At 40.9% G+C, this 13,833-nt stretch overlaps 1 protein-coding gene across 1 annotated transcript; it reads right to left on the bottom strand.

Annotated features, from left to right (window-relative positions):
* Positions 1-2,362: 2,362 nt before the first annotated feature.
* On the bottom strand, positions 2,363-11,483 carry LOC113744743 (uncharacterized). Its single transcript, XM_027275698.1, has 3 exons — positions 11,275-11,483; positions 5,554-7,549; positions 2,363-5,451 (listed from the first exon to the last, which is right to left on the bottom strand). The coding sequence occupies exons 2-3, from the start codon at positions 7,534-7,536 to the stop codon at positions 4,708-4,710; spliced, it is 2,727 nt and encodes a 908-aa protein (XP_027131499.1). The 5' UTR covers positions 7,537-7,549; positions 11,275-11,483; the 3' UTR covers positions 2,363-4,707.
* Positions 11,484-13,833: the final 2,350 nt, after the last annotated feature.

Genomic DNA, 13,833 nt, shown 5'->3' on the forward strand with positions numbered 1-13,833 from the left:
AGCTTCCAACCACTCCGGCTCTCTTTAATCTCTCTGGAAGAAACATCATTCTGTCTTTAACGTGAAGTAAGCCCAAAAGCAAATTTGTGAAAAGAATCACATGCCCTGCTCGGTAGACAGGTCCACATCAGGTGTACACAGGTGCACAGAGACATAGAAACATAAAAACTTGCAACAGCTGGGGGAACTGATACTTTTTTGGTATTTGCTTGACACAAGAAGAATCAGAGACTGGTTTTATGTTTGTGTCTTGTGCGTAGGAGCCCAGTCATTTCCATAATTCTTCCTCCACAGCTCATCAATGAATACAGTGAGCATGAGGTTATGATGTTCTTAGAAAATGCATTAATCAGGCATTTAAACAGTGTCTCCTCCTAACAGACTGAAACTGAATGGATATAAATTTGTTTTGATAAGTGAAGAGATCTTCTCTAATGTCTTCAATGAAATTCCATCAACAAAATATGTTTTAAAATCCATTATTTAGGCAGCTTATGATCAAAATGTTCTTTCTTAGTATGATTATTTGTCAGTTGGTTCTTGTCATGGCGATTGTCATGATTGACACAGAAGTTTCCTGGATGATGTTACACAAGTGAGAAAGAAAAGCATTCTTGTCTGGAGGCATCCAAACTATCTCCTGTAAAATAAAATGAAACATAAAAGTGACTGTAGAAGTGAAAGGGGCAACAGAGGGCCAGTGGAGTAAGGACACTGGATGACAGGATGACCAGCTGGCTAGGAAATGCTGCCCGGAGAACAATGGAGAAACAGGATAGCTCATCAGGCAGGAAACAGCTGATCGGAAACAGGTGAACCGGCTGACCTGGAAACAGGAAGATTTGCTCTGTGGAGAAGGAGATGAAGTTTACAAAGAAATGAGCTGATGAATGATTGTAGACAACAAAACATGGGTTGGGTCAGCTGGCTTGGCTTTGAAGGTACCATCAGTATGGAATATCTCTTTAGTAACATCTAGTGGCAGTGGCAGAAAATACAACAATGTGCCTCCTCTGCACTTTGCTTTTGAAATCGGTGTATTATGATAATATTTTGAATAGCAGCCTGTACAACCTAAGTGTTAGACTGATTCTGACTCAGGCGAGGTGAGCTTGCAGTAACGTTAAATATGTAATATGTAATATAAGAATTGGCCAACTCATAACCTAACTGAGGTGCCAGGAGATGAACCTGGCTTACTATGTATGACTTTTTGAGACAGAGTGGTACTACAAGACAGCGTGGGTTAGGGCTAGCTGGGTAGATGGTAGATCTCTGCAACACAGTATATGTGTGATGATGTCAAAACTCTTCTTTCTTCATGTTGTATTGATAGTTTTAATTCATTTTTGAAGGTTTTAAGCTAAAATTACGTTTTGCACCTTTAAGATTTTAATATAACACGCTGAATGTTCATACTTTAAGTTCTGTATCTGACACAATCAGTCTACTGTTTGATGTTTCTATAATAATTATGACACATAGGGATTACATTGGTACATTTCATCAACAGACTTCACCCTGCTATCATACGTGGTGAAGAGCAAACTGAGTATGAAGGAGGCCTGAGATGTAGAGCAACTCCAGTAAAGGCTCAACGCCTGGGGGTGGTTCAGGGGAACTGAGAATGTGGAGCATTGATGAGCTGCCTGAATTTCAGCAGTTACTGGAATAACAGGGGAGTTATTTGAACCAGTTAATACTGCATGCAGCAAACAAGCAAGTCCTGAAATCCACAGTAGACCATGTTGAGGTTCACACTGGAAGTCTGGTAGCCCTGACAACTCAGTCCCTGTACATTTATGAGCCTACATCCTAAAGGAATACAGTGTGGATGATTTAAAAAAAAGAATCTGCACAAACTGTTTAATGTGTGCAGTGGTCTGGTTTGCATCTCTCAGATGTGGAGGAAATTGACTTAAAATGCAAATAAAGCTGTTATGCTATTCCTCACTTGGCAACAGATATGAGTAAGTGGGTGTTAGACCCACGAGATTCCTCCTTCAGTTCTCTCCGTGTGCGAGTTCATTTGGTGGTTAATTTTCATCAGCATAAACATTTTAAATGTGGTTGGTATACTGCAGAATTTATGTTGTTTTCCTACTGGTGCAAGAGATGGCTGACATATTGTCTTAAATAAGTGTTAAGTGATTGATTGTTAAGTTAAATAATTATGTCAAATAATAACACAGAGAATGGAAGCTTAAATAAATGAAAAATTCAGTTTTAATTCATTCTTTAAATTCATTTTGTAGATGCAATAATATAACAGCAATACCCAGATGTCACCATCTATAAATTAATTGCAACATTTTTATACGTTCAATACACCAAGAGGCAATTATAATATGATATATTTTTATTATTCCATAGTTAATTGGTACAATAGAAACTGTGATATGTTGAAACTATTTCTTTCTGCACTGAGTTATTACTAAAATAAAACAAGCTGCATGAGGAGAAGCTCACAACAAACAGACAAACTTTGAGCCAATATTTATTTTTTTCTGTTACCATGCAATCCATCACAACATAAGATTTTCAGAGAATAAACGTATCTACGTATACCATAATAATCTCTCATCATTCTACAGTCATAAAAAACTAAACAGGAACAGATGAAATCAGCTTACCTTTGCAAATAATGGCTCACACCCACAACTATACACTCTAAGAAGTATGTCTTGATATGTCACGGCTTGTTCTTTTTACTAAGCCGTGACATTTGAAATCAAATTCAAATGTCACGGCTTAATCTAAGACAGCACAGAGACAGTTTAGATGTAACCCAAATGGAAGGAAAAGCTTACTTTAGTAAACACCACAATGGAAAGTTCAAAACCTTCTTTATATGTAAGTCTTGTATTAAAAATGTTACTGAAGGAAAAGTAGCAAAATTAGCAGTAAAAAAGTAGTGATGTATCAAAAGTAAAAGTAATGACTAAGGAGTGGTCTTTGTCTCAGTGTTAAATTACTATTGCATATATATAAATCCATTAGCCATAACTGCCTATCCTTATCATCCTTATTATCCTTGCCTCTGTAAAGCACTATGAATTGCCTTGTGTACGAATTGTGCTATACAAATAAACTTGCCTTGCCTTGCCTTGCCTTGCCTTGCCTTATCAGGATAAAGTGGGGGGCTGGATCCCAGGTGAGATTGGGCAAGAAGTGAGGTACACCCTGGACATGTCGGCAGTTCATCACATGGCCAACTAATAGAGACAAACAACCATTCATACTCACATTCACACCTATGGACAATTTAGAGTCACCAATTAACCTACATGTCTTTGGACTGTGGGAGGAAGCACCAGGGAGTATCAGAGAGAACCCACACAGATTTGGGGTTCAAACCAGGAACCTTCTTGCTTGATACTGTTTGGTGTTTAAACCACTGCAATATGTTATATTGTACAAAACATCTCAAGTTTCAAGGCTTGATTCACTTTCAGCTCAGTTTAGAAAACTGTCTGACTTCTTTTCATTTCTAAAATAAATGTCAGGAAAGAAATCATCGAGCCAACACAAGGCTGACATTTTTTACTACAGCATTGATGAGAATTTATCTCGCACTGAATGTAAAATCTTAGATGAAAAGTAATGAGTAACCAGAGTTGTCAGATAGAGGAGTAAATAGTAAAAAAACAAGTAAAAGTCTAAAATATGCCAAAAATCTAATGCTAAGAAAAGTTAACATTACTACAAATATACTGCAAATGTAACTTAAAATAAGCAATGGTCCCCTCAATGAAACATCTGCTATGAACAGAAAAATTTCATGGAAGACAATTTGAATGACAGTCTAGTTTGTTTTTTTTTTGTTGCTGATGATGATTCACCCACTCTGTACTGGCATCATTGTATCCACGTGTTGAATGCAGAATCCATCTAAGAGTGGCAGATACACATGACTGACACTGCTTGTGAAAGCAGGGAGTGGGAGGACTGAAAAAAGCCACCAAGCTCTGTTCATTGTCAGAAAAGATCAGTGACAGTGTGAAAAATTGTAGAATTTGCAGGAATTTACTGAAGCAAATTGTGGCAAGATTCCATTAAAACGTCCTCGGCTGAACACACACAATTCTCTTTTTAACTGTGAAAATGTATGATAATGGATACATGTGTGTACATATTTGTTTTGGATCTTGTTGATTAATTAAATTCATGCAAAGTAAACACAGTTTGGAGTTGATTTGCCAATGCATTTGTCTCTGCAGGTTAACAGCTGTGGCTGAAATCTGACAACAGGTATGTTGGCATGTAGGCAAGAAAATGAAAGGCAGCCCACATAGACTTTGTAAAGAATATAATTAAACCATAATATATAAACTATTTTCAGCAAGCAATCAGCAATTGCCTGATCTGATCATTTGCAAACTTGTACAAAGCACTTTTGCTCAGTGTAGTACCAGGTAGTTTTTGTTTCCGCAGACTAACTGTAGAAGCAGATTTTACCTTTATGATGAATGGATAGCCTTTGGCTTACAAATTCTATTCAGCTAGACACACAATGCATTATTTGTCAGTCTAAATACAGTTGGGTTCTACAAGTGAAGTTTCCAGAATCAGCACAGGAGCTGCATCTGATTGTTGTTGCAGTTCAGCAGTAAGATTACCCAAATTAGTTTTATTAAGAGTAAACACACACTGTGTCTGTGATTGGTGTATTATGATTGTGTACCTTTAAACACCAACTCACTCTTCCTAGTCCTGGGTCTCCTTGTACTGGTAGATCTTAATGCAATGGTGCATGCTGTCAGATACTGCTAGTTGACCCTCACGTAGCAAGGTCAGGCCACGTGGACTACTCAAGCCCTGGCTTACTATGGGCCATCCAACTCCCTGTGCTGGGTATAACAGGACTCTGTGCTGGTCCCCCCAGTCAGCTACCAGCACATTACCATCTGCATCTATACAGATGCCCCACGGGCAGGACAGAACGGGTCCCATACCAGAACATACACCCAGAACTCTCACTGTGTTCCAGCCTGGCTCCAGCACTTTGATGCAAGGCACCCGACCTGTTTCATTGCCCCTTTCGGACACAGCTATCATGCCTGAGCTCAAGCAGGCTGCCACTAAGTAGGGCCGGTGGAATCCGGTCACCACTGTGCGCTCAAGACGGGAGCCTGTCTTAGGCTCAAGCTTTAAGGCAATGAGGGTACCTTTTCGGATATCAGCAACCAAGAACTCATCCAGCCTGGTTACAGTCACACCCCTGGGAGCCTCAAGCTCATCTTTCGCGGAGCTCATGCCTGACCCTCCAAAGGTCTGGAGCAGACGACCATGTCTGTTGAACACAAGTAAGGCTCGCTCAGCTGCACAGCTTAGAGCAATCAAACCCTTTGCACTGACAGCAAGGTCAAAGTAGTTCCGACATCGTCTTGCAGAGCCATCAGAAGTTGGGGAGGTCACTTGCTGGAGGACGTTGCCCCGGGGGTCAGTTACCTGTTTTATAGATTAAATCTAGTTTTAACATTGGTAGCAACTTCATTTGCTATACTACACAAACTGCATATTGTACATGTCTGAAATACATTTAACACATACCTGAACACGAGCATTTCCACAATCCACTATAAAGAGTTGTCCCTGTGGTGTGGCATGGATACCACTTGGCAGGGTAAGGTCAGCCCGACCTGAACCCTGCTTCCCAAACTGCCTGATCAGATGGACTCCTCTGGAGTTGAATGGTATCAGGGGTGGGTCTCCCTCCTCCTCCATCTCCAATAGGGCGGGTTCTCCTCTTTCTCCTCTGCCTCTCTTTGGTTCTTGAGAGGAACCATCTATGACAGACATGGATAAGGACCTAGCCACCAAGGGTTGTTTTGAGCCAGACACTGTGATTTTTTTCTGCGGCTGTTGCATATTGTGACTTCTATATGTAGGGTATGAAAGGGTCTGTCCCATGTCAGAGACCCTAGGCCCCCTATTGAGTGTTGGTGAGGTGGGGCTCGGGATAGAATTAAAGTTGCCACACTTCACCCTCCACACTCCGTGATCATTCGTCCCACCGCTGATCATCGGGCGTGTCTTATGTGTCAGATCCACTGCAGACTTTGATAGACGGCAATTGTAGTTCAAAGAGCCTCTGTTCATGTTGTAGTCATGCGATGGGCTCACAATGAAAGTATAGCTGGAGTCAAGGCTGTCTGTTGGGGATGGTGCTCTGCCAGAGTCACCATGGGTTCCTAGAGAGTGTTCATCAGAAGACTGGCTGAGGCATGAGTGAGGTCGGCCCCTGGAGGTGAGGTCTAGACAGCTTTGGCTGGTCAGAGATTCTCTTGTCATCCTGGAAGATGTTAGTACGCTGTTGCCATACTTTAAAAGTCTACTGTTAGAATCCTGACTCACTTTTCGTTTGTCTTCATTCTGACTGTCTAAACTCAGACAGTGACTCAGCTTAGCATGGTCCCTTCTTCGTTCAGGTGAGGGAGATGGAGATGGTTTCCTACCAGAGACCACAGTAAGTGACTTCCTCTGATTCCTGGGAGAATACTGTTTTCCATTACTATTCATCTTGTACCCTTGCTCCTTGCCTTCCGTATCCATGTTTTTAAGTACAGTAGGGACAGTCAGAAATACATCCTCTCCTTGTGGGTGAAAGGGTGCAGATTCCATCTCATCATCCTGGGATGATTCCCAATCAGAGTGTTCACACTTTGGAAGCCAGCGATGTATCTTTGTTGAGGCACACTTTTGTTCCTCCTCTGACTCCAGATCACTCCGGGTAGAGAGGCTGATTTTTCTGACAACCCTGCCTGTTGGTGAGGTCCAGCCCTGTCCTGGGGTGTTTTTTTCTCCCCCAGCACATTGATGGTTTTCGCCTTCACTCTGCATCTCATGTGAATGGAGAGCACACATCTGCCCCTGTGGCCCACAACCTCCAACATGCAGACACAGGCTTTGCTCTTGCACACGAATATCTCCAAAGGTGACAGCATTGGGTTGGGAGCTGGGTTTGAAGTTCACCTTCTTTAGGGAAACTGCGATTTCCCAGGGTTGTAGGAACTCTGAAACCTCCTTCAGCAGCAGGTTCTGGTTTGGCCCACTTTCATCTAGACCCAACTGTTGACCCACCTCCTTAATCTGCTGCTGAAGTTGGGCAAGTTTACGGAATCTTTGATCCAGCAGGGACTGGCTGACCCGGGCGGCTGCCATGTTCTCCCTCTGGACCTGCTCCAGATGCTGCTGAGTGTCTCGATGGTCCTGTTCCACTCTTTCTAGCAGGCGACGCTCTTCTCTGCGTGCTCCCAGGACGGCGCGCTCTATACCCCGCTTCACAGAGTCAGCCTCAGTTGCATGACGCTCTTGTAGACGACGCAGCTCTGCCTCTGCCTGGGCAAGGTCGCACTGTGCCTGTGTTGCCCAGCATGGAGGGGACTGAGGCAGAAGAGCAGGAGAAGGAGCCTCTGGATCAGTACTGGGGCTGTGGGCTTGGATAGGGGAAGTGGGATTGCAAGCCAAAGAACCCCTCGCTAACATCATGAAGGATGGATGGCTGGATGGATCTTGGGACTCGTTTTCTAGCATTCAATTTGAGTTCCTGCAGACATAATTAAAGGACATGGAAGATAAATGCACAGATGAACAAAACCACAAACAGAATAATGAACCATGGTATATCAGGTCATTCATATTTTAACAGGATAAATGAATCTGCTTTGCTTTTTCTATATTTAGAAACACTTAACTGAATCCAAATCACCCAAAGGCTTAGTTTCTGTAACCAAAGAAAGTCTCCTGCTGAAATTTGATTACCCAGCACAGAAAACTGTGCCAGTTACTTTCACCAAATCAGATAACTTTCAGTGTGGCTTACTGAGTCATGATCCTGAGGACCATTGTTGTCTTTGGCCAACACGGGTCAAAATGTAATGTGTAGCCCCACCATATTTTTCAACCGATGACCAAAGGCATTCCTCTAAGACTTTATTACCCCAAAAATAGGACATGCACAACAAATGTTCAGTTAGTTCTGAATTAATCATAATTTGTAATGAATATTTTGTACTTGTTCTAAAGATGAGTCATTTTAAGCAACACTATATAACTTTTCTACCATAAAATTTACAAATTTAATCATTTTGATGCTGATGGTGTCTGTCATTTGTACATCTGTTCTCACACTATGTAACTTTGTGCTCCGGAAATGATCCTTAATGTTTGGCTGCTGGCAAAATTGTTGACTCGTTAGTTTGTTATCATAAGAAATATAATTATAGAAAATACATGTGTAGAGCTGTCTGTATTGCATCAGCAGATAAACCCACCTGGTCTTAAATGAAATGCCATTCATATATATAATTTGTTGTAAGTAATTGAATACTCTTTTTAAGGTGACGTATTCTTTAAAATAGCTTACCAGGTACTGGAAGCTATTGTTATTCTTGTCATTTTTGTATGAGTGTATCCCACTCATATATAACCACAATATAGTTGCATATTTAAAGGGCAAATATGTGACAGGCACTCAGTCAAAGAGTGAAGTTAACTGAAACTGGCACTCTCTAATTTAGACTGGCAAAGGCAACTAAACAACCATTTAGTTTATTATTTTCAGCGGATTGGTCTTTTATTAGAGTTATGCCTGTGCTGCCAAGTGAACAGCTGCTTTTTGGTGGTTGAGGTGATACAGTTATTCAGGAGGCCATAAGTGAGACAAGGCTGTGGGCAGAGAGAGCCAGCTTAAAAGAAGTAGAAAGTTTGAAGTATTGCACTGAGAAATCTATTAGCATTTCAAATGGTGGCAAACAGCCAGAAGCATCCTGAGTGAGGGCGAGAGTGGGAGGTAAAGAGACAGCCCAAGTGTCAACACACAACAATACTTCTCAACTCCCCAGTTCTGCAAACAGACCCCGCTTTGATATTTTATTCATGAGCAGAACAAAGTGATGCAGAGAAATGGCATTGAAAGATGTCTGTCTCCATGTGATGTATTGTGATATTACTAACCCCAGGGAGCCATCATATAATAAACAGAAAATAGCATTCTTACTAGAAATACATCAGGAAGTTTATGGCCCCAAACATTTCATTTACAGGAATGGGTACGGGTGCCAGTGTACGCATGAAGACTATATAATGCTTTTACTTTTTGCTACTTATATATATATATTATATATATAAAGTATTCAGTCACGACTTCTGATACTTTTGAATTTGTATTCCTCAGTGGTCTCACAAGGACATTATATCTACTGAGGGTTTATTTACAAGTGGTTTCAAAATCCATACTGCTTCAATAAAAAACACTGAAAGTCAGTCAACATGTTGTAATTTATATTTGCTTTTATATCAGCTACGTCCAGTGAGTTTACCTTAACAAAAACAAAAGTTATACACAGGAGTCTAGAGAGTAAAATCAGATTTTACTGGCATTGTCATTTTACACATCACTTCAGAGCTGCATGACTGCCAAAGCAACAAGTCAATCAAATCAAATCTAATCAAATTTTATTTGTATAGCCCAAAGTCACAAAGTACATTTGCCTCAGAGGGCTTTACAATCTGTACAGGGAGTGACACCCTCTGTCCTTAGACCCTCGGTTCGAGTGAGGAAAAACTTGCCCACAAAAACCCTTTTAACAGGGAAAAAAGGTGGAAGAAACCTCAGGAAGAGCCACATTTTTAAGCAATATTACATGAGAGGGTGTGCTTTACTGTCATTATTGGTATGTCAGTGATGCGGTTACAGTATACAAGAATTACCAACTTAAATAAACATTTTTTTGCTCGCTGTTCCCATGCCAATATCCATTTCCACGGAGATGCATTTGGTCTGACTTATAACTGTAGACTCTCTCAGAAGACTCAAGATTCAAGCACATGTCATCTAAATGTCTAGTTGACCAATCAATTTGCCAGAAAAAAAGTTTATTTTAAGAGCAAATTGCCCTTGTATTATTATAAGTTGGTAATTGTTGTATAACCACAATATTACATGAGAGGGTGAGCTTTAACCTATTGGCACTGATGCTAATAACGTTAAAACACATCCTCTTGTGTGATATTGCTTACATTAATGACTTCTAATTGGCCATGTCTTCAGTTCATTTGATATTTTATGATTTTAGATTAACTGTTGCAGTGGACACATTTAGCAGCTTCACTTTTAGCCATGTGAAAGACCTTAATTGTCGTCCAAAAACACATCAAAGAGCCGCTGACAGGTTCCTTTATTACCATGAACACATTCACTGTAGTTAATTTTGCATCAGCCCTGCCTCCACCGTCTGATGATGTAATTACTCACCAGATCATCAGATGTGTATTAATGTGTTGTATTATTAATGTAATTATGTAATGTATTATTAATCCGCAGATAAAAATAGTCTCCAACAAATGCACTGTTGCTCTTTTTTGAAAATGGAATTTTACTGACCAAGACTTACATCCTCAGCAAGAACCAAAGAAGTCCTTGATTTCAGATTAGATGGACACATGGGTGCTTTTCTTGGCATTTGCTGATCATTACAGCATAAATGCACATGTCAGTCATGTAATCAAGCACCATACAAACTACTACTGTTTGGACACATATTTGAATAAGGGGCAACAGCAGATTTATGTGTATAATACCACTAACATCAAGGTAATATAGTTGAGCATTTGTATTAACAATTAAGAAGCCTTCTGTAAGTCTACTCTCTGTGGTATGAGTTACTTACACATTACTAATTAAACATTCTGAAAGTATCTATTCTTCATATCAGATACTTGTACTTTTGATACATTTTTTTTAATTATTATTACCTAAAGAATAACAAAGGCAGATTTTTTTTTGTTATTGTGGTGTAAATACTTGAATTTAAGGAATGGATTTTGAGTTTTCTTCCACCAGCAGTGCCGGTGAAGTTATTTCTGTTGGAGACATGTGACAGATATATCTGAGGCTCAGTGCCAGTCCCATCTCTTTGTGTCACAGCAGACCAGGTTTCCACTCACATTACCAAACTACATTATAGATGAGGAGGGTCCAGTTGCTCATCTTCTGAGTGCTGTGGGATAACTGGGTCACGTCAACAGCAAACCAGGATTACTACTACATGTCTGACTCCAAAAATAAGACTACACTTTAGAAGTAAATGGAACAAAGTGCAATATTTGTAAGACATTTGTAAGAAACCTCGCTGAACCATTTTCATTTTGACAACATCACACAAACTAGAAATGAACTCAAGAAACGCCCGAAATGTATTTTTTCTAAAAAAAACATTCTATCTGATCTTGTACAATAATGTCAAACACAGATCTATGGCTGAGTCTTACCTGTCATCAGGTACCAGTGCGGCTACAACCCCATGCCCTGCTCTTCTTTAACACATCTCCACACTGCCTCACTTCTCCCATCAACCTCTGGCCCTCCCTTTTGTGCCGTTTCATCTCTTGTTGGCTGTTGCTAGGACACCACCAAGGTGACTCCAGTTTCCTCTGGATGCAAACTCAGCCTGTCCGTCCACAATAGACATTTTTCTTGATCTTCAATCGGGATACTTTATGCATCACTTCCTGCCGTGTCTTTGAGCGAATAGCATTTTGAAATTGAAACAAGAAAGAGAGTCAGAGTGGGAGGAAAATTCATTAATAACACAAACCACACAGCTGATGTCTGAGGAAGCAACACAACTTTATGCTGTGGAATACACTCATAGCTTTGTGTAGACGTGTTTATGGCAGAGAATTGTTCCTGTTATGGCCATGTGCATTAAATATTGATTTCTAGGGTCGGTTAGCATGCTGCCTTAGTTTTTGGCACACACTCACTCCTGAGTCTGAGCCAGTTCTTTCTGCACAGACTTTGTATGCTCTGAGGTATGTGTATGTGGAAAAAACCTGGTGACTGGGACTGAAACTAACAACAATTTGGAATCAGTTCATCTAGCAGTTTACATCCATGTCTGTCAAGACAAGAAGGAATTGACTTTAAGGTATTGAGTGTATTGAAGTTATCACCATACTGACATGATTCCAATGAGAAACATCTATTTGTACAATCGAGTAGAGGAATGATAGAGACCGTCATCTCCTGAAGCTCAACATCAGCAAAACCAGGGAGCCTGCACTCCACTGAAATGCTTCAAATATGGATGCTGCAGCAAAAAAGCTACAAATTCTAAAAAGCTTCATTCACTCCTTCAAGATCTGAGTGATCACCACCAGCATCAAGGTGGGCACTATAGACTGTATAAAACATGGACGTAGTTCTTTGTGATGTCACCTACAGGTTTCGTTGTGAAGCTCAGTGTGGTGGCTCTGGCTGTTGCCATTTTGGCAGCCCTGCCTTTGCTGCCTGCTGGCTAATTAAAAAAAAAATAATAATTTAAAAAATGGACAAAGATGTAAAGCGTAGGTGGAGGTGAAGTGGGCTGAATGTAGGCGGCTTGCTCAAACAAGCACATTTCATTTGAAGGTGAGTTCATGTAAATCCACCCTCAGTACAGTTGTCATGAACGGGGAAATTAGCTACAGAGACCAAAACTGTACCAGGCTGTAAACATGTTTATTTCTGCTGTGAAGTTAACATGAGGACCTATGGAGACTGACTTGAATGGACAGATGACCAACCTGAAATCATCGAGCCACAGCTGTTGCCTCCATCAAGCATCAAAATGCTTGTCACCACCCAGACTACCTGTTCTGTCCAACAGTGCAAAACTCAGCAACGCGCACAGCGATATTAAACGCAGTAAATCACACTGGAGGAGCTGGATCAGTGCATGTGTGTCTCTGTCATTTCACATCTGACTTGAACTCCTTCAGCAGTGAAAGATGAACCCACTCCGGTCCACAGTTGCCTTGACACAGCTGCATTCATCACTCTGCTGTTTTCTTCCTCCTCCTCACCAGTAATGGAGGAAGAGAACAAGAACTATTCATTCATCACCTCTTTACAGGTGTCAAAACACAATTAACAAGCAGAAACCATATCTTGGTTTCTGCTTCTCATAACTACGTGCCTCTCCTGGTTTTTGAAAATCTATAAACGATTCTCCTGAAATAAAACTGAACCAAGGCTAGTGTGCAGGGAAACATGCTCAGTGCATGCTGGGATGGCTGCCAGCTCCCCCATATGGATCAATAATGAATGAACTCTGCTTAGTATTTGTAGTGAGCATGTTAACATGTAGTCAGTCTTTTAACAGTGCTTACTTCAATAAATAAATACTTGACGCTAGTTTTTGTTTGATTTTTGTTAAAGATCATTATGTAACTTCTCTACCATAAAATAACAGATTTCTGCTCTTGCACTATAACTTTGTGTCTCAGGTTGCGAGAAGTACGTAATGCTTCATGGCACTATTTGACTGATTTTGCAGAGAAAATGTTTTCTGGTTTTCCCTCTGATGTCCGCCGGCTGCCGCGCCACAACTCTCTGTGATTTACAGAGTTTCCTGATGGACAGTGAAGTAAACTGCTGCCAACTGTAGCTGCTGTTAGCTAATGTCAGCTCAGTTTGTTACCTGGGCTGCCCGGACTGTGAGCTCAAAACACCAGGAGGGGTGGTAGTGTTTGTACCACAGGAGGTTTGGATCACTGGGAAGAAGAAGATGAGATTTTCAGGTGGAAACTGACAGGGGAGCAACGCTGGTGTCATGCCAAAATTGGAGCTGGGCAAGCGGACAAGACTGAAAAGGACGTTGACCGAAGACGCTAAGAATAGGGAAGGAGTAAAAGAGTAAAGTCTGGGACTGACTTTTAGTGGTTGGTGAGAGCTTGGTGAAATAAAAGGCTGAAAGACAGACGCTGAGCTGGGCTGACTGCTGTTGGACTAGTCAGTAACATTAGCTGCTGCTATATCTGCTGTTGGTGACCTTGTTTGGTGTTTGT

Source organism: Larimichthys crocea, chromosome I, assembly GCF_000972845.2.
Source record: "Larimichthys crocea isolate SSNF chromosome I, L_crocea_2.0, whole genome shotgun sequence".
Taxonomy (NCBI): domain Eukaryota; kingdom Metazoa; phylum Chordata; class Actinopteri; family Sciaenidae; genus Larimichthys; species Larimichthys crocea.